The sequence below is a fragment of the Caretta caretta genome, chromosome 16, assembly GCF_965140235.1.
Source record: "Caretta caretta isolate rCarCar2 chromosome 16, rCarCar1.hap1, whole genome shotgun sequence".
NCBI classification, from domain to species: Eukaryota; Metazoa; Chordata; order Testudines; family Cheloniidae; genus Caretta; species Caretta caretta.
Window position 1 is genome coordinate 17705622 of NC_134221.1, and position 21508 is coordinate 17727129.

The following is a 21508-nucleotide window of genomic DNA, read 5'->3' on the forward strand; positions in this document are numbered from 1 at the left end:
ACATCAGATCCCACCTTCATCTCATTTACCTCCGCCAATCATGTTCAATTCACTAGCTAACATGTGGGGAGGGGGAGATAATTTCTTAGAGTAAATAATTCGGACTCAAGCAACCAGCAGCTCCAATTTTCAGATCTGCAAGGCAACGCTCCCGCTTGGTTTCTTGGCTGTTTCACGCACATGTCACGCATTCTCTCCAGTGTCAAGTGGCTGGTTTGCAAACAAAGATCAGACATTCAGCGAATCCACGGGGACATGGGGAGGAAGACTAATTGGGACAGGTGTTTTGTGGATATTTTCCTGGGAATATGCAGTCCTGACTAATCTGAGCAGGCACCACAGACGACCTGCGCAAGACTCACATTTCACGACATGAACGTTCTCATGCAAAAAAAATCGCACCATTCAAAGGGCAGCGGGCAGAGCGTGGGAAGAGGGGGAAGCACATTACATGCCCCCAAAATATTGATTTTCAGTTTGACATCATGGCTTTTTTTGCACTCAAAGCCTGCAACAATTTGAATTCTAATATGTTTAAGATGTGAAAGCCCTTCTTGCTCAAAAACAGATTATTTGATTGTTCGACAAGGGATAAAAGAACATACATATCTTGGAAAAGCTGCATGCAAAGAGACACCACGCTATGAGTCAATAACTATGGTCCTGACCCTGCAAGAGAGTTCCATGTGGGTGGACGATCGAGACACAGGCCCATAGAATTCAACTGGGTTCTGCACAAGTGCTGGGGTCTGCCCAAGAATTGTGTACAGCAAGATTGAGGGTTAAGGACTGAAGCCATTGAGCCCTTACTCACCTAAGTAATCCTTACTCAAGCAAGTATTCCCCTTGGCAGTGTTCCCAGCTCCAACAATGCAAAAGTTATGAATCAGGCCTCAAAAATCATGAGATTTTACAATCTCCAGGATTCTTTTCAAGATAAGGAATAATACATTTTGGGTTCTTTTTCTTTGCCCTCCTGTTTGGGAGCCTTAAGGGGTCACATTTTCATGCTTTTCTCCATAACTATATGGGCTAGAAACTGGCTTTAAACAAAAAACAAAAACAAAAACAAACATGCACCATAAGCCAAGATTCTCTCATATCACATGACTCCAGGAACTAGGGCTTTATGGAAAGCATCAAATATTTTGTGACTTGCAATAAAAATTGCATCACTGGATGAGGATTACTCACATGAGCAAGTGCTTGCAGGATCAGTTCCGTAGATGCAAAAAGTCTTGAAATTCTGCAGGACTTTTTCCTTTTCCAGGGCTATTTTGCACACTTCTCAGCCCACTTTTTAAATTTAGGCTGGGATTTTCGGAGAAGCAAGTGCCTAACCCTCTTCATCTCCTGCAAAAATCCCAGTTCTAATGCTGTGGTGGATTTAGAGGACAGCAAACCCGCCCCCCAACCAAATCCCTAGATCTAAGCACTTCCAAACTTTGGGGCAGTACGGATCCTTATCTCAACTCTGAAGCTCAAGGCCCAGCACAGCTATGTATACTGGAGGTACCAAACAAAGTTAGACATATTTAGAGGGTCAATATGAAATTTTACTACCCAATTGGCTTGCTTAGAAAACAAAAATGGCTTATAAAGTCATATTTCAATCCAGTGTAAATTTTCAAGGCAATTCAGGAGTAAGGCCACTCACTAGCATTACAATACAGAAGGTATTGCAATCACTTTCTTTTTAAAATGTAGACTCAAACTTGATTCGGCAAACTGGTCTATTCCCAACTATCCACTGAAGATTTCTTAGCGCCAATTCAGCTGCGTACTTAAGCGCCTGGGTCTGATCAACCTCAGCTGGATATCAGCATGTGCTTAAGTGTTTTACTGAATCAGATCCTCAGAGTCTGATCTTACAAGTTTCCAACCACCCTCGGATCCCATTGTCTTTGATGAGAATTGAGGCATTTCAGCACCTCATGGCGATCAGGCCCTTTAAGAGCATACTTTAGGCACCACTTGTAATAACCAATGAGAAGCCACCCCCCCACCGTCAAGAGAGTCCAGGAGACCTTGATCATTTTCATTCAAATGAAATATCCTCCAACAAAAGAGAGAGGACACTGAATCCCCTGGCAACTAGAGTCCTGTCTGTATGTTGTTCTCCATATGGCCAAATACTTTCCTTCCATGTGGGAGTTTATCGGATTTGGCAAATAATTCCATGTTAGCAGTAAACACAAATTACTTCTCCGTGCTTTCTTTCTTTATTTAAATCCATATCTCTATATTGCTCCCTCTTAAGCTTCTTTCAGATACCAGATGTTCCATTTAGCAGCTAAACTACTTCTAGATATACCAAAAGATGAACGCAATAAAAGGGCCAATTTTTCCCCCAACATCAGTGCTAAAGGACGTTGGAAGGGAAAGGGTAAATTTTCATCATCAAGAAAATCCAACACAAACTGAATTCAGTTTTCAGATGGACTGCAGGCCCCGATTCAACCAAGCACTTAAGCATGTGTGTCACTTTTAAGCACATGTTGAAGTCCCAATGGAGTGGCTTAAAGTGAATCCGTACTTTGCTGAATCAGAGCCTGGCTGCTTGAATGAAATCTCACCCCCTCTTTTAGCCTGCTCTACACTTGCTAAGTTCAGCATCAGGTCAGCTGTCAGTAGAGACCAGGACAAACCACGTGCAGCTAACAACTCTGAACAACAGGGCGCAGCCATTATAAAAATGTAGAAGGTGGACTAGACGCACAAAGCCGTGTAGAACTCAACCCCTGCAATAGTCAAGTCAGCGGCATCACAGCAAGAAATGGCTGATTCCAGACTATCCAATTCCAAGCAGAAATACATTGCACAATCCGCTGGTGGGGCAAATTTGGTACACAGCCCCACGAGGAAACACCAACTCAAGGACAACTCCAGGCTGGTGGCTTTCCAGGAGGAAGCAGACTAGCCTGCATGACCCAAGCAGTCAATTATTGGCCAACTAAGGGAAAAAACATAGTGTACACTCTTTGCTTTGCAATCCATGGAACTGCCCAGACTTGACCTCAAGTGCTTGGTGGAGGAATCCTGGTGGGTTTCAAGGGGACATCATGGCCTCTGCCTAGTCACCAGTGGACTTTCTCCCAGATCACAAAATCCAGCACCCTTTTGGCTTCATTGCTTGGCAGAAGCTTAAGATGGGAGGTGAAAATCTTGCTGGTACCTTGGAAGGCTATGTGGGGGAATCCTTACGGGAAAATCCTACAGATTTGAATAGGGTTGAAACCAAAAGGGATTTCTAGAAATTACTTTTAAAACCGTCTTTGTTTTCAAACTGCCTGCCTACAAGTCTTTTGCGATCCTACAGAATTCTATGGCGGGGATATAGTTCTTAACTGCATTCCACAGGATTTTTTTTTTTTTTAAATGGTAAGAAGTTGCTATTTTCTGTGCAATTCAATACCTTAAACTGAAGCAACACAGATGAGCTACATGCTTGCTTGTACCCAATTTCCTCAATTTCTTTTACCCTGAAAGCACTGACCCCTGTGTTCTTATGCACCTACATTCCTTGTTCAGGCAAAACTGCCACTGACTTCAGTGATCGAGTCAGAAGCAAAGTATGTGGTCTCTAGATTACCTGCTGTATGTTTCCCTTGAAGTAAACTGGGCAATCCATGAAACACTCACAGGTAGGGTGACCAGATAGCAAGTGTGAAAAATTGGGTCAGGGGATGGGGGGGTAATAGGAGCCTATATAAGAAAACGCCCCAAATATTGGGACTGTCCCTATAAAATCGGGACATCTGGTCACCCTACTCACAGGTAGTAGGGATCTTGGCTAATCCCCTATAATTAACATAGATGGGCTCAATCTGGGAATTATGAATCCAGGATTGGATCTAAACCAGACCTTTCCTGAAGGTGAAGTCTTCAGTCCTACCTCAAAATACCTATAGGACAGATTAGGGATGGAGAACGCTTACTGCGCGGGGCATTTGATTATAGCCCCATACAGTGGAAGAACCCAATGCTTTAGTGCAGTGGCTCTCAACCTTTCCAGACTACTGTACCCCTTTCAGGAGTCTGATTTGTCTTGCGTACCCCCAAGTTCCACTTCACTTAACTACTTACTTAGACAGACATAAAAATACAAAGAAGTGTCACAGCACAATTATTGAACAACTGCTGACTTTCACACTTTTACCATATAGTTATATTCCAAATGATTAATTTTTATAAATATTGTACTTATATTTCAGTGTATAGAGCAGTAGAAACAAGTCATTGTATGAAATTTTAGTTTGTACTGACTTCGCTATGCTTTTTATGTAGCCTGTTGTAAAACCAGGCAAATATCTCGATGAGTTGCTGTACCCACCTGGAAGATCTCCGCATACCCCCAGGGTTATGGGTAGCCCTGGTTGAGAACCATTGCTGTAGTGGGACATTGGCTACCAGTGCACATGCGCATCAAACTGCACTGAAAACACGTTGATGATACCCAAGAGAATCAGTTGTTGCAAAACCAGCAATAAAGATGATGCTCGCTGTAAAAAAAAAAAAATCCAGAAGACAACTGCCTAAATGGCAAAGATTTATTAACCGTGTATCTATGTACTTCAACGCCTGTTTCCCCCATCCATCCACTCTACCAGTCTAGCACAGCAATAGACTTGCATGGAAGAGCCCCAGCACTCACTGACCCTGTATTATAAACATCTGAGGTTGCAAGCCACCATTTAACACAGACGGGCGAGGGGAGTGGTGGTTCAGATTGGTTGCAGTTGCATTGCATCATCAGTTGCAGTATAACCTTGAGCTGCAACCAAAGAAAACAGAAGAAAAAAATCGTCTGTTAGAAACAGACGTTTCCTGGGCTCTCTTTAAAGAGAAATGTAATGTTAAGAAAAGCCATTTGATTAATACTGCGTTTGTAGCTGTCAAATGGAGATTTCTATTAAAAGCTGCTTTTAAGAAAGGGAAAGAAAAATTCCCCCCCTCCCCCCACACACTTAGTAGACCAATTGCAGAGGGAATGTTTCAAGGGGAACAGATGTTAAGCAACAAGGGAGAGTTCAATTATGTTTCATTTCAAAACTTTGAAGAGTTCAAATAATTCATCTGAGAGGAGGGGAGAATGGCCCAGCAGTTAGGGTACTGGCCTTGGACTTGGGAAGACTGGACTCAATTCCTGATCCGCTCCAATCCCTACGTAACCTTGGGCAAGTGACTTTGTTTGCTTATGGCTCCGTTCCCCACTTGTAAAACGGGCGCAAAAAAGTAATAGATTCATAGATTCCAAAGCCAGAAGGGACCATTGTGATCATCCAATGACCTCCTGTATTACATACACCATAGAGCCACCCCCAAAATAATTCCTAGAGCAGATCTTTTAGAGAAACATCCCATCTTGATTTTAAAATGGCCAACAATGGAGAATCTACTATGACTCTTGGCAAACTGTTCCAATGGTTAATTACATTCACTGTTAAAAATGTTCACCTCATTCCACTCTGCATTCGTCTAGATTCAGTTGCCCGCCATTGGATCATGTTATACTTTTCTCTGCTAAATTGACACGCCCATTATTAAATATCTGCTCCCCATGTAGACACTTACAGACTGTAATCAAGTCAAGCCTTATCCTCCTTAACTTCCCTACCTCACAGCAGTGTTGCAAGGATAAACACATTATAAACTGTGCAGTGCTCAGATACTACAGTAATGGGACCAGATAAAGTAGATGGTGGCTTTTGACAGCTCAGCGGCAGATCCCAAAATTAGTGCAAGCTATATTGTACTCACACTTGGTTTATTATAGGCCAAGTTATTTATATGAACATTTAATGAGTTTTAACTATGTGGAAAGCATGAATGACAAGACAGCCATTTGTTAGCAAAAGAGTTCGGAGAAAAGGTCACAAAGGTCCAATTTTTAATTCATTTTAACGCAAATTAAGTAAGAGATTTAGTTGAAAGTCTCCAGAAAACCTATGGATAAAAGGTTTAATTCTGTTATTTAAAAAGTTTGGGGGAGATATTCTGTATTCTTCATACAAATCCAAGAGTTAAATCCCTGCTCCAAGTGAACCCAAGCTTAACACAAAGCCTATAAAATACCTTGCCATATTTCTGGTATTCTCTTGTTTTACTTATCTGCCTCCACCAATCTTCAATGGAGTTTGACCTAACCCTTCTTATTTAAGTGCCTTGCAGTCCACCAAAAACTAATAAAAGGTGCCTTGTTCAGAAACAAAATTCCTACACCAGGTCATTTGCAAAAGGATCCACCCAGAGTCACCATGGAAGTTCCAACCCTACTCAGAAGAGCACTGCTTCACCAGAGATCTCTGAGGACCACACTGCTTTAAGCATTATAATCCGTTTCTTGGCAGCATGCTGGGTTCTCACATAGGAAGAAGCCTGCAGGCGATAAGAAATCAGTCATGTGTTGGATTAGCATATTTGAGAGCTTATTTAGATGGAGGCTTGGGTGGGAAATTAAGGGGACAAAAACTGAAGGGAAAAGCCTTAAGCCTAAACAGCAGCGCCGATGTAAGAGGCTTTTGTTTTCTTGGGTTTTTTAAGGGCAGGCAAAAAAAAGTGTATGATCTGTGGCCCAAGAACATGCCCTTGGTTATGTACATGTAAATCTGGAGTAATTCCCCTGATTTCAGTGTAGTCACCGGACTGGGTTTACACCAACATAACAGAGCAGAATGCAGTCCCTCCTCAAAGGCCTCGAGAACCGATGCAGGAACCAAGGTGAAGTGTGCATCACTGTCAAGAAATACTGATCCTAGCATCCGTAAAATTCTATGGATCATTTTGTACAATCTGGCACCTGCTGCCTTGATCTGATGTTAAGCTCCAGCGCAAAGCTCCTTCACCACAAGCTCGACTTGCCACTGAGCAGTGGTCAGGATTGTGACGTACACACATGCGCGTTACCATTGTCCTAGCTGTATAACTCACTAACTCCAATGCACGTATACACCAGGCTAGCAACAGATTCACTTCTCACCCCCTCTAGCTAGCTAGTAAAAGTTAAGTATCACAAGTGTTATTGGACGGGCACTGTGAAACAACATTACTTTCTCTCCTTTGAAATATTATTAGATGGCCATCCAAAGCAAGAGGATTTCACCATAATGTCAGGGAGGGCAGACGAGAGAACTTCTTTATAGCTGGATGAAGCGCTGGAAGAGGGCCCCAAAATACAGTCCTACCCCTGAAGAGCAACCAGGTTAAAGAAACAAATAAAGAGGCATCTTCTTACACAGAGATCTGTTTCCTGTGGGTAATTAAATCATTCTTGAGTCACTAAAGTCAGCAAGTCCGTTTTTACTACTTTTTATTCCTCTTAGCCCCAGAGCTGACAGAGCGGACAGAATCCAGCTCACTCCCTCGGCCTTCTCGGCCAACAGTTGTTTTATTACATTCCAGTTGCAGGGTGAGTGCGTTCCACCTGGGCAGCCTCGCTGCAGGCACAGAGAGCACCATTTGTGGTGGAGGCAGGGAACCGCCTGGCATGTAGCTTATTTATTCCTGGTGATAATACAATGTAGGAGAAGGAAAGATCTCAGCTCGGTTCTTGGGCGCAAGGTGGAGCTTGCAGGCTTGGCAAGAAGAAACAAAACACTTTTTCCCACGTAAACCCAAGCACATCTGAACTAGAAGTCACAGAGATGCAGAAAACATGGGGACATAAGACTATTTTACCATCATTTTTTGGAGCAGAACTGACCCATAAGAAGCAGAGCATGAGGGAAAACCAGCAAGGCTAGGAAAGGGCAAGCCAGAAGGTAACAAAAAACAAACAAAAAAAAGGGCTATACAGACCTTCAGGTTCTAGATGGATCAGAAGACTCTGGAGAAAAAACAATAACAAAAACCCCACACTTTGGTTTCTGTACCAGTGAAGAGGTTCAATTCTTTACCCAAACACTGAGACTTGGCCTACACTGCCCGCTTATATCAGTTCAATACATCGCTCAGGGGTGTGGAAAATCCACATCCCGAGCAACGCAGTCATAGCGACTGAACTCCTGGTGTACACAGCGCTCGGTCGCCAGGAGGGCTTCTACGGTTGCCATAGTTACTGCCGGTCAGGGAGATGGAGTATCTACGCTGACGAGAGAAGCTCTCCCATGCACGTAGGTAGCATCCTCCTAAGCACCGCAGCTGCAGTGTAGACAAGCCCTCAGAGTCAAAGATACGCTTCTTAAACAGACTGATCCACCAATATTCAGCTGACCAGGGCAAGGCAGGTGGCAAGTTGAGAGTACTGTACCGATCTGCTCTCTACTACACCTATGAATGTACATGGCTCCAGCCAAGGCAAAACATGCTCATGCAACTGCTGCTCTATGTTCCTCTTCCCCACAACCCTGTTTACTGATATCCTGCACCTGCTGCATCTGGTCTTTCAAACTCTCAGCTCTTTCACCATATGTCTGCATAGCATGTAGCGTTATGGGACATCCAGGTTCTATACAATACAAACATCTTTCCCATTAAATGTCTATGGAATTCCTGCAAGCCAATAGATTATTTAAAAACAAACAAACAAACAAAAAAACCCACCACCATCCTTCTCTGTAATCTACCGATCTTAACTATTCTGCCAATGAGGCTGTACTAATGTGGAGTTATATTAAACAACTAATATGACATGTGAAAGTCATTACAAGCACTGGAGCTATAAAGCTTTCAAGCAACATCTTAAAGTCCCAAACCCTTGTAAATAATTACTAGTGCTGAGTGTGCCGACATGCCTTGATCTTCTACGTACTGCATTTTTTTTTTAAATTGCTCGACTTTGAGTTGTCGTAACAAATGAATGCCTAGATCATCAATAAGTAGGCCTTTGATATCACATAATTTTACTTTTGTCTTCCAGATAGAAGAGGAGCGGTGTGTTTTTCCAATGGTTCACTGGACACAGCAGGTTATTCTGATCTACTGGGGAAAGTCAGGTGTCTATTGGTCTTCCTATCAAAAGAAAAATGGCCAACAGTTTCATCATGTGGATTACATTCCCTGGGCCTCAGCAGACTAAAGAGCAACAAACCACCACACATCGCAGGCCACAATTAATTACCTACACATGTGGACATGTTCTAAGATATAAAAACTTTTATGGGCCAACCATTATTGACATCTAAACACACACCATATGATTTAACGGTCTCTAGTATCCAGGCGATTTTTTATGCCATGGCAAAAATTAACATCTATATTCATCAAAAATAGAAGTAAAGATCCTAACTGTCAAACAAGCTGAGCGCCTACAGCACCATGGGGTTTTGGATACCCAGCAGATTGAGGGCCTGATCATCCAGTGTGCACAAACTTACCACCTCCCTCAAGCACCTATGTGTATATATGGACCTCAGCATCTTAGCAGCTATAACAGCCCAGCAAGGAAACACATATGCTAAAGCAATCAGCACATGAGTGTGGAACATGCATTTGGATAATGATCAGTGACACAGAGCACTTACTTCCACAGAAAGATGTCTTTATTGTCTTTATTGTCCAAGTTACCCGGAAAAGAATTTTCTGTAGTATCTGGCTGATGAATCTTGCCCATATGCTCAGGGTTTAGCTGATCGCCATATTTGGGGTCGGGAAGGAATTTTCCTCCAGGGCAGATTGGAAGGCCCTGGAGGTTTTTCGCCTTCCTCTGTAGCATGGGGCACGGGTCACTTGCTGGAGGATTCTCTGCTCCTTGAGGTCTTCAAACTACAATTTGAGGACTTCAATAGCACAGATATAGGTGTGAGGTCTTTTTTAGGAGTGGTGGGTGAAATTCTGTGGCCTGCATTGTGCAGGAGGTCAGACTAGATGATCATAATGGTCCCTTCTGGCCTTAATATCTATGAATCTATGAATCTATTGCCGTGACTATAATTAGCTGGTATTGATGTGATCACTGGAGATATTTAAGTACATGAAAGCAGGGTCTCTGAACACTGAGCAAAGTTTCATAATTGCACTTGGGGAAAAAGTTTAGCATGAAACACTGACAAAATAGGCTTTCCCTGAAAGGCTGGCAAAAATGATCAAACCTCAAAATCAGATCAAGACTCCAAATATTCTTGCTGGCTTTCTTGTCATAATTTCCTAGGTAAGGCCAAAAATACCTACTACAGTCCTGGAGAGTTAAAATTTCCCTCTGTCCAACAAGAAGGGGCTGATTTTTCCGACAGGAACTCAGTGTTATTCAACAGAATTCACCCCGCTGATCAGGAAATTCACTCAAGGACGAGAGATGCCTAAAATGGATGGGACGAGTCCTTTTGAGAAGGGTACCTGTCCCAGGTGAGGTATTTTTAAAAGGCCCCCATTTGCGAAAGGCGCAAAGAATTGTTGGTGTTTGACCTGACCCTGGAAAGTGGCATTCAGGCAGGGAAAGGAACACAACACCAAGGGACACAGGAGTAAAGAGAACACAAGGCTGAGAAAGGACAGCAGAACAAGGGGCAGGCTGCATCTCCAAGCCTTTACACCACACTGTGTTACCAGCAGAGCACTTCTATCAGCTTAGCTGGTGCTGCTCAGGGAAGGAGTGTAGTTATGCTGGTAGAAAAACTCCTCCTGTTAGCTTATACTGCATCTCCACTAGGGGGCACTGCCAGCAAAGCTATACACACACACACACCCCCGCCCCCCCCCCCCCAAGACTCTGTAGTCTACACAAGCCATAGGAGTTATGGAAACATAACCGTTACCGAAAAGGCAGGCATCTCTGCTGCCATTTGTGTTCGTAACCAGTAGAGCTGGTCACAAGTTTTCCAACAGAAAACGCTGATTTGTCCAAACAGACGTTCATTTCAATAATTAAGTGGGAACACGTCCATTTCAATAATTAAGTGGGGGGGGGGGGAGAATACAGCGTTTTGATAAAGTTAATTTTACTGAAATGAAACATTTGGAATGACCCAAAACAAAACATTGTAATATGCAGGAAATTGCAACGTTTCAGCTCAGAATGCTGGAATTTCCCATGGAACAGAGATTCCAGTGCCCCACCAGCTCCAGCCACCTGTTTGCCGGGGCAGGAAGGTGGTGGGTGGTTTGCCTTCCAGGGCAGGTAACATCAAGCTCAGTTGTCCTTGAGTCAATGGTCTTGTTCAAAACCAGAGCATGGGGAGCATGTAAATGAAGAGATCGGGACTTTCTGGACAGACACCCCCCCCCCCCCCCAAAGGCTTTAAAACAAAATTGTTGGAAGAAGAAGGGTTAACATGCTGGCAGCGAACAGTATGAAAATGCTGCATAGGCAGGATTCATTGTCTTCCCCTAGTATTTATTATTGTTACCTCTGCCTTGAGAGTAGAACTGACACCAATTGATAAATTAAGGGATAGGCCTGTTTCACAGTACACTCCCCTGAAATGCTGTTCTTCCTGCATCCCATGAAGCTTACTGACTCTCCCTACATGCCTTCTAGAGCAACGAACAATTATTCCCTACCACCAGCCCTAACGGCCTTATCTTGGCTAGGACAAGAAGTCATGACCGACGTTGGGTTAACTATGATTTTTCTCGTCACATATGTAGTATGATTCAGTGGAACTGGAAAAAGAGGGATAGGTGACAGCAGGAATCTTGTTTGGTGCAACACCAGTGGCTCAGCAGTCTGAGGTGGGCCAGAGTGCTATCAAACACAGACCTCTTAGCGTGTAACCCTGGCATCTACGCAGATCAGTAAAGATCTCTTTCCAGAACTGCCTGCTCACTGCATCACATCTTGCTAACGAAAGAACAGACCGGTTGGATCACCCTAGCTGGACATAGTCTGTCCCAGTAGGAGCTGGGGTCAACCTGGAGCAGATAACACATATTAGAAGCTATCTGCAGTAGAGGCAGAGACACGGTTGAAGTCATGGTAGCTTACACACCCTCTTTTTCTCTAATCAAAGCCCACAAAGTGGTAGCCTGCTGCTAAAAAACGGCTGAACTGCTAACAAAGCAAGCACCCAACATTCGTTCTGCTGATGCAATTACTGGAGCGGGCGAGTCTTAGGTGACAAGGAATCTGGAACCCCCTCTCCCACCTGCAGGGGAATACAAGCAGTGACTATTTCCTTACCAAGGACACAGCAACCAACATAGTAGCATGTAATCTCAGCCAACCATTCTCAACTTCTTCCATTCAAATGGATATTCTTCGAAATCAGGAACATCAGCTGCTTCTGTAGTTCAGCTAATTTCACTTACTCATAATGAAGATACCAGGTGTGGATATATAGTGCTTTCCATCCATAGGTCAAAGTTGTTTTACAAAAGCATTACTAGTCCCATTTTACAGACGGGAAGGTGAGGTGCAAGGAGGTGAAGTGGCTTGCCAAGATTGAACAGCAAGCCAGTGGAAGAATTGGGATTCAAGCCCATGTTTCTCCAACTTCCGGCTCTCTGCCCAAGCCACTAGATCACAACTGTCCGGCCCTGACTACAATTATTAGCAAACTATGGAATAAGAAAAGCAACTTCTAGACAGAAGCAAAGGCAAGGTAGATTAGTTTTTTGTTCTTGTCCTCTTGAAGGACACCAAACATTCCCTTCGTCCCTGAAAGTTCAGTACAGATGAAAAAAAGACCTATTAGACCAGGGTAGAACCTCTAGCCTTCAATAGAAGATGTATTAGATATTACACAAGATCTTCTTAGAAACAGCTGCTTGTTCTCTTGGTTATTACAAATCTGGTTAATTAGATCAGAATGTTTGCAAGATACTCCATGAAAAGTTTGGATCAAAACGAAACCTAGGTCCCTGTCTGGCAAGGGGGCTCCACACAGCTGATCCAGAGCTGCACTGAAGTAACTAGGGCTCTGTGCTGGCACAGATGTTTGCCCACACAGAGCTCCCTGTGTAATCAGGGCTTGATTTGGTAGCTCACCTCTGACTAGCCTTTGGAACAGCACGAGTACAAGTCAAAGTTTCCCTGTCAAGGAAAATTAATTGAGCCGCAATCAAACTCCTGTGAAGTCAAATGACGTTACAACCGAGAAAAATTGCCAAGCTGGATCACAGGGCAGAGGCATTTATTTAATTTGTATTTGGGTCAAAGACTTAACAAAATTACAAGCAAATCTAACCAGCAATAAAAATGCGAAACTCAAAACTAGCAGTTTTCTTTCAAGGGGAAAAATAAAACCCGTCTCCTTGTTTTAATTATGAAAAGAGCAACGGATACAAGGCAGCCAGCTGTAGTGTACAACTAGGCTCTAACCAGGAGCCTGGAAATTAGCGATAGAGGCAGGAAAGATTGCCACAGGGGAGGACATAGAGAGGGCTCCAAGGGTTTTGGGAGGAGAGTCAAGGGAGGGACGATGAAGGAGGTCTGCTATAGAATTCTACACAGGAGACTGAAGGATTTCAACCTCAGGGCTGCTGCAGCTGCGTGCACTTTGCAAACGAGGATGTCCCTTGCATCAGCTGGGTTTCCTGATGGCAAGACAGGACTCAAATCCCAATAAATCCAATAGCTGTAATGGACAGATCAATAAGGACGGGAGGGGAGGGGATTAAAGCCATTTTCTTACTTTCCACCACTTTGGAGCTTGCTCCCACAGCAATAGGATTCGTTAGCAGAAGTCAGGTTTCACCAAAGCCAGCCTTGCACTGGTTTGCAGAACACAGCACTGGCCATTGAGGCCTCTACTTAGCACGCCATAGCTAGAAAGTTAGGGTTGACTGGCAAATCTTACCCTGGCCAGTAGCATCAAGGAACAAACCGAAGTCTCTGAGATGCAGCATGAATGAGCCAACCTGAGACGGCAGCTTGCAGAGCTGGCTTTTTACAAAGAGTCAGAATGAATATGCCCTGGCACCAATTCCACACAGCATCAAGGAGCAAAGCTTCTCTGGTCCAACTAGCTGACTTTCTGCTACGCATGGTTCCTTTGTCCAGTAAGTACAGCATAGTATCGGTACGAGGCAATCCTCAGCTAACCTCTCAGCAGCACAGAACACAAACAAGTCCTTGTTGCCTTTTACAAGGCTGTTTTTTCTGGTTTCAGGATCGGACCTGACAGACCAACTTCACAGTGCATTCTCCAGGATACTTCTAATGGCAGCAGGTAAAATAAATTTCACTGCTAATCAGCATGAAGGGAAAAGTCACAGACACCAGCATCCTCTGGATCAAAAAGCATTTCCTTTTCACCAAGACATCGTTTCACTGCTGGCCTTTGAAATGAACTCTAACCACAGGCAAAATTCTGCCTCATTACACACCTGTGTAACCTCATTTACATCACTGAAGATGAGCAGGTGAAACGGAGGGCAAACTATTACCCTGCCTGCATCATGTCTACTATGAGTTTCTCTCTCCCCAGCATTTAAGGTGAAGTGGAGAACTTCTGTAAAAAGAAAGACACTGCTGACCTAACTAGGCCAATATGCCCTGTGTTTCAAATGCAACGTTTGAAGGATCTGTTCCTTCTTTACTTAATCTTATATGGCCCCCATTGCGATAGTATCTGAGCCCCTCAGTCTATAATGTAGTTACCCCCACAATACCCCTGTGAGGTAGGGCAGTGCTATTATGCCCATTGTACAGATGAAGAACTGAGACTAAGTGACTTGCACAAGATCACGTCACAGAGGAAGCCTGTGGCAGAGCAGGGAATTAAGCATGTCTCCCGATTCCTAGGCTAGTGCCCTAACCACTGGGACAGCCTTCCTTTCTTGTCAAAGTCCTGTTACCTCCAACAGCCTCATAGACCCCTAGAACAGGGCAAGGAGAGGAGCAAGATGACCCTTGATCTATTTGTAGGTTTTTTGTGAAGCCACCAGCTGCCTTTGGGGAATCACTAGTTCCTGCATGCAGAAGCTGGCAGGTAACCATCTAACCCCAAATCCACTGATGTGAGTGGAAAGGGCTTTGGAGCAGGTCCTAAGCGAAAGAGGAAATGGTTTACAAGTCCTTTGTGTAAGATGAACATCCTTGTAACATTTAAGCCTACACATAGTTATAGGTTTTCTAATCTTATCAATTTTAAAGATCTTAAAACGTAATGTTTTTGCTTTAAAGAATACTTTGCAAGTACAACTAGAAAAGAAGGGTACTAAAATCTAGGACCATTTTATTCAGCTGTGTGTATTTTTACTTGAATTTCCAGAAATCCTAAATTCACATAGCTTCCAGTAATTTCATCAGGAGGAGTAGGTTCTCAACAGCTCTAAAAATAAAATAAAATAAAATCAGCTACTGACTATATATTTAACTCATATATAGCCCTTGCCTCACAAAGCAGACAGCGGCAAGAACTAAGGTGTCAATAAGTTCCTTTACAAACATTAAGAGATCTGCTATATTTCAGCTCTCTGTAAGTCATTTTAGGCCAACTCTGAATTCCATACACCGTCGATCTGGAACTGAAAATAAACTTGGAGGGCTGTAATGCTTCCTTAAAAGAAAAGAAAGCACAGTGTCACCCTCGGGGTGTCCTAAGAATGCACAGATCATTACATTACATAACTAGATGTTTCCTCAAAACATAAACTATCACGAAGAGATCAAACACCGAAATCAGCTTCTTAGAAAGGCAGTTTGATCAGTTTATAACGCAAACACCAAAAGGGCAGTCGCACTTTGTTGTTACATTTTGGGAAAACCAGGATGTTTGGCTTTACTTGCTTAACTGATGAGTCCTATTTACCAACACAAGGATCTACACAGTCTTATTCTTCCTTCTATGGGTCTCCCCACACAGAGCAGTTTGCAGGATCAGGGCCTTGGACTCTACCCAAGGAAAGACTTACATAGATGGTCAGCTTTAACTGAATGGGAGTATTCATCTGCCTAAACAGGACTACTAACATGTGTAAAGTTAAAGCAAGTGCTTAAATCTTTGCAGAATTGGGAGTAAATTTGTACTCAACACCAAGACCTTAAACTATTGATTGCACTGTACACTTTCAATCAAAGTTCTTCAGTATTTCCTTAAAACATACAAATTACTATAGGCAAGACGTCATAAGAGCTGAAAACATTACTAGAAAACGTTAGTAAAACCCACTCATGGAACAAAAGCAAAGGCAGTCCTAGGATAGAGAGGATGATTGCAATGCATACATTTAGGACTCAAGATGACCCCTTTTTATCTTTGAGAGTTGTCAAGTTTAATTCATGTTTGGAAAAATATCAAACTGGGATACCCTTGCTACCAATAACATTCCCTTGCCTTTGTTACCAGTACAACCTAAGGTTATTAGAATAGGCCACATGTTTAATATCTACTCATCAACATATAGGCTACTTGTTTATTTCCACAGTTAGCTCAGTGTGGACAACACAGACAGAACAGCCAGCTTCATTTGTGTTTCTAGTCAGTTTCATTCTCTGGTTTCCCATGCACTTCTAGAGCAAATGCCACAAATGCTTGGACTGTAAAATCCTAAAGGCAATGTTTTAAAAACAAAAAACAAAAACACACTTTTCAGTAACATAAAAAGAATTTGGAAACATTTCTGGTTCTGATCATTTTTGTAAGAATTTTTTTTTCCAAGTTGGAAAACCTCAAGATCCAATCTTGCCGTGCAGCGGGACCACTGCACCTGTGCACAATCCCAGTGGCCTTTCTGGGGGAAAGCTGCGTACACCCATGCTGATCTGATTGCAGAATTTGACCTGTGCCTACTTGACAGTGTCCCTTTAACAGATGAGACTTAAAAAGGATTTATAGGGTTATGACACCCTATGGCCCCAATCCCACTTTGCAATCTGCTAGCACAAACTCCTGAGGGATCCCCGTCACATTGGACTGCACAGGAGTAGGGACCTATCATCAGACTGCTCTGCCAGCTGGGAGATGAAGCTATGCTATCTTGCCATGGTTAAAACAGAATTTAACAGAGCTTCGTAGAATTTTTCTCACCAGGGGAAGACTGTTTTTATTTTTGTCAGATGAGTAAGACCATGTTTGGTTTTGTTTTTTAAATCATGGTAGAAGGTGGGCAAGATTTTGTCTCTGGGCTAGTAAATGTCCAGGGCAGTGTTTGAAGCCAAATCCCATTCTCTCAAATACCAAAACTAAAGGGACACGGTCACCTTAAAAACAAAAACACTGCCACCTGCATTTTGTACACCAGTTTGTTACAGGCAACACCTAAGAGGACTACAAACTAAGGGAGACTGGAGGTGGAATACTTCCATTTTGCCAGTTCGTTTACTTTTCTATAATTCACCATGTCCTATGGACACTTTCCACTCTTTCTGTGGGTCTGTCATACAGCAACAAAGGAAAGATACTTTTAAAAAACAGAAAAATGTGATTCTAGAGCCATACCAGTTAGCAAGAGGTGGGGATGGACTCAAGGGCAGATATAGGACCTGAAACTACTTTTAATGCAGGGGGTGGTTTTTTGGGTTTTTTTTTTTTAAAAAAAACAGACTAGATTCAAGCTGATGGTGCCCCAGTATGGGTGTCAATGTGCATCACCCCCACCTGGAGTATTTTCTGGGTGTCTAATATACTCGGTTTACTTCCAGTATGGTCTGTTTCACTTTACCTGTGACATCTGTGGCCTGAAATTGATGTCCTTGAGATCAATAGATCCAGGTGACAGGTTATGAAGCAGCTGGCAGAGCAAGACTCCATCTCTCAAAGCCTGAGCCAGGTCAAACACAACAGCTGAGGGCCAGACCACCCTGTGGTTCGGGGGCAAAACTTTGCAGTCGATCAGCCAGCGGCCACACTGCCTCCACTCCTCCATCGTCCTGCAGAGAAACGTACCCTTCAAATAAAAGGTGCCCTGGATGAGTTGCCAGCGGCCAAAACTACGGTTCCAGTCCCCTCTCCCTTTTCATTGAGGGCACACACAAGCCGCTTGCAGCAGTCCCTCCTCCTTCGATTGGGAGGCTCCGGGGCGAGTTGAGAAGCTTCCCCTTGCAGGATGGTCAAGTGCTATCGCTCCTTTCCAGTTTGATGTGCGGCCAACGCAGGAAGCATTTCGGGGGCGGGGGCGGGCACGGGGGAGGGACTTCCAAGACTCCTTTTTTTAATCGCTCCCCGGCGTGGTTTTGGCAGCTTTACTTCTTGCCTATAAAACGCTCCGTAGATCCCAGCTCAGCGGCTCCTTTCAGCATCTCTCCCCCCGCAGCACACGCTCGGCTCGGCTCGGCTCCTTGGTCCGGCTCCGGTTAAAGCCAGGCAAGGAGAGGCACAGGCGTGGGGGGCTAAAAGCCCATCCCCGCCTGCCCCCTCCCCTCAGGGGGCTGCTGCTCGCAGGGGAGGGTCGCTTGTCTCTCTCCAGCCTCCCCCTTGAGTTGCTGGACTTCCCCTGCCCTCGTCTCGATGGGGCTTTGTCTGGGGCTCCCCGCCAGCGGTTTGCAGCCTTCCCGAAGTGGGTTCACGTGGCAAACTAACAAAGACCCGCCACCCGGGGCGAAGGGGGAGGCTCGCCGGCCTGGGGCTCCCCTCTGCTGCGTCCCAGCGCTGGGCAAGGCTACAAAATCATCACAACCGGCCCCTCCTCGCTGCTCTCGCCCGTCCGCCTCCTCTCTCCGGGGAACGCCGGCGCAGCGCAGCGGGGCACCCCTCTCTCGCCCTCCCCCTGAGGCAGGGGTGTGGGGAGGGGGATCCGCGGACAGCGTGTCCCAGCAACAAAAGAGCCACCCCCCTGCGCCGATGGGGGGGGCTACAATCCGGCAACTCTCCCTGGGGGGGGGCCGCCGGGAAGCAGACAAAGAAGCCGCCGCGCCGCGGAGATACAATGTGTCGCTGGGGCTGCTGCTCCCCGCTTCCCTTCCTCCCCTGCCGGGGCTGGCCGGGGGCCGGCAGCTGTCCCCTGCCCGCTCCGATCGCCCGCCCGCCCGGCCGCGGAGGAGGAGGAGGAGCTCGCTGCAGCTCCCCTCCCCTCGCCCCGCTCAACTTCCTTCCCCCGCAGGAGGAACCTGGCGCAGGGGGGTTACGGGGCAGCCGCGGGTGGGGCCCCTTCGGACCGCCCTGGGCAGGGCCAGAGCCACGCTGCCCCGGGAGGGGGGGGCTTGGGTTGACTTGGGGGAGTCTCCCCCCTCCCCTGCCCCGTGGGGCTGGCCGGAGCTGCTGGCACTGATTTTGTAGGACAGAGGGTCAGGCCTGGCGCTGATGAGTTATATATATATATATTGGCGTTCAATGTTTCCATGGAAACGTTTAAAGAGATACTGCCAAGTGAAGTCACCCCCCCCCCCCTCACCTGCTCTCCTAAGCTTCCCCTCCCTTGCAGATCCCTGCCTGCCAATAGTCTCCAGGCAGTGCCTTCAAATTAAGCCCAGGCTTAAGTACCTTGCTGCATGGGGCCTAGATTATTCACTCATCACCTTTACTTTTTGCCATTCATGTTTTTGGTTTAGCAGTGTGTTTATATTGCCCTTCACTCAGCCTGGGAGAATAAACACTGGCTGGTCGATTTCAGCTCTGGTTTACAGTCCCTTTCACTTCTTATTCATTTGTATCACAGTAGTATCTAGAGAGCAGTGGTTCGCAACTCTCAGGCTGCTTGTGGCCCAGTCAGCACACAGCTGCAGCCCATTTGACATCCTCAGGGCCATACAGGTAATATATATATATATATATATATATATATATATATATTGTGTGGCTGTGACCCACATAACGCTTAGAGAGCTGCATACCTAACCCACTATGGTAAACAGGTTGAGAACTACTAACCTAGAGGCATCAACCAAGATCAGGGCACGATTAGGCTAGAGGTTGCAGCTACACTTGGGAAGAGAAAGAAGGCAGTGTTATTATCCCCATTTTACAGATGGGAAACTGAAGCAGAGAGAGATCAGATTTTCAGAAGTTCTCAGCTCCCATTTAGAGACTAAAATAAGTGGTCAGATTTTCAAAAGAGCTCAGTACTGGGGGTGCTGACTGGTGTTGAGCATCTGACTGTAAGCATCACTCTGGGAGCTGTGGAAATTTGGCCACAATTGGCTTCCCCAAGGTCAAACTGAGGACGGTGATGGAACCAGGAGGCGAAGTCCTTCTAATCTTATCTTTGGGTTATAAATACTGCAGGGAAATGTTTAACCCAAACAAAAAGTGTTCATTAACTTCTGAACAATGTTCATGGCAACCCTTCTAAAAGCCAGGGTCTAGTTATTTATTACAAAACTGAACTCTCAGCCTTAAACTCCTTAGCGACATCTTCTAAATTTCACCTGTAATCTGCTGCACCCTCTCCCATCCCAAGTCAGACAAACACAGTTTAGACAAACCTTTTTTATTCTGTTTTTTCCCCCTTCCCAGAGAGCTTCTCCCTCATTTAATGGCCTTCCATGGTTTCTACAGGAAAAATGGAAGCTTTGGCATTGATAGTGAAATGAATAGGAACTCTTCCCCCGCTTGTCAGAGAAATGCAATGATAACCTCTCAGATGTAGACACAGAAGAAGGACTTTTTCTTCCAGCATGATCCAACAAGGGGAGAAGAACAGCACTTCAGAATGCTGTACTATTAATTCCTGAGAGCAAATTTCTTAAGGCCTAATACACCGGTTACCTGGCTGCTCCTGGTATGTTCTTGATCTGACTGTGTATGTTAGCCGGTCTACCCTGGCAGAATATAGACATACTAAAGGCTGTGAGGGAGCAACATATACATTAGTTTGTATATACATTTCATATTCAGAGCTACACCCCACTCTGGGGGCAGGCAAACGCGTGCTGTGTAGACTACAGTACGGAATTTCTAATTCCCCAGGAACATGATTTCTTATAGCAGCTTTCCGGTTCTTTTTGTTCTTTGTCATGGTTTTCACTGGCACTCTGCTAGAGCTCGAACAGCACCACTTGGGCAAGAATCATGTTACACCAAGGATACATTTGGCTCAGTGTGGCTTTGTGAGATCAGCTCTGTAGGGGGAGGACTACAGCTCAGTGTATTACATGTATATATGTAAAGTGTGCTTTGCTTCTGGACACTTAGGAGCAATCATTGCATCTGCAAAGCTAGCATCTGCATACTCCAAGCTGGTTTCTCACCTATCTCTGCAACCATAAAAATGGCTGCTAGCTGAGTTATTCTGATAACAGCTAAACTCTGTTAAGGCAAACCAAAGAAAATAACGCATACCCGCCATATACTTTGCTACTACTTTATATTTATGTTTTAAAAGAGACACCAAAATATTTCAAGGAAAGCACTGGAGAAATGCACCGATGGTAGGTGCTGTTTGCATGTGCCTGAGCTGAGAAGCAGTCTCTATAAATTATACAATAATGGGTTCAATTCCGTGATAGATCTCCTTCTTCCCCTCTGCCTATTGGCATTGTTGGGAGTGATAGCTGGCATTAAATTTGTTACTGAGCCAACTGCTGTAGGCGTTTCATGGACAGATGCTTATCTGCTGCCCTCTACTGGAGACAGAATGTTAATATTTGTATTGCTTCCAGCGTACTGTTGTTACCTTCCTATCCACACTAGCTTTCAGAGGAACAGCCGTGTTAGTCTGTATTCGCAAAAAGAAAAGGAGGACTTGTGGCACCTTAGAGACTAACCAATTTATTTGAGCATGAGCTTTCGTGAGCTACATGATGAAGTGAGCT

The 21508-nt window shown here is 44.7% G+C and overlaps 1 protein-coding gene across 8 annotated transcripts in view; it reads right to left on the reverse strand.

The window, feature by feature from the left end:
* Window positions 1-18807, reverse strand: part of VAV2 (vav guanine nucleotide exchange factor 2) — a 314011-nt gene extending 295204 nt beyond the window's left edge. For 3 of the 8 annotated variants that reach the window (XM_048823166.2, XM_048823165.2, XM_048823164.2), the window contains exon 1: window positions 17482-18805. In XM_048823166.2, the coding sequence (XP_048679123.1) occupies window positions 17482-17685 (204 nt within the window). In that variant the 5' untranslated portion in view covers window positions 17686-18805. Of the gene's footprint in view, window positions 1-17481 lie in introns of all 8 variants that reach the window. The other 5 variants (XM_075120343.1, XM_075120344.1, XM_048823167.2 and 2 more) reach the window with 3 other exon arrangements.
* Between the last annotated feature and the right edge of the window lie 2701 nt (window positions 18808-21508).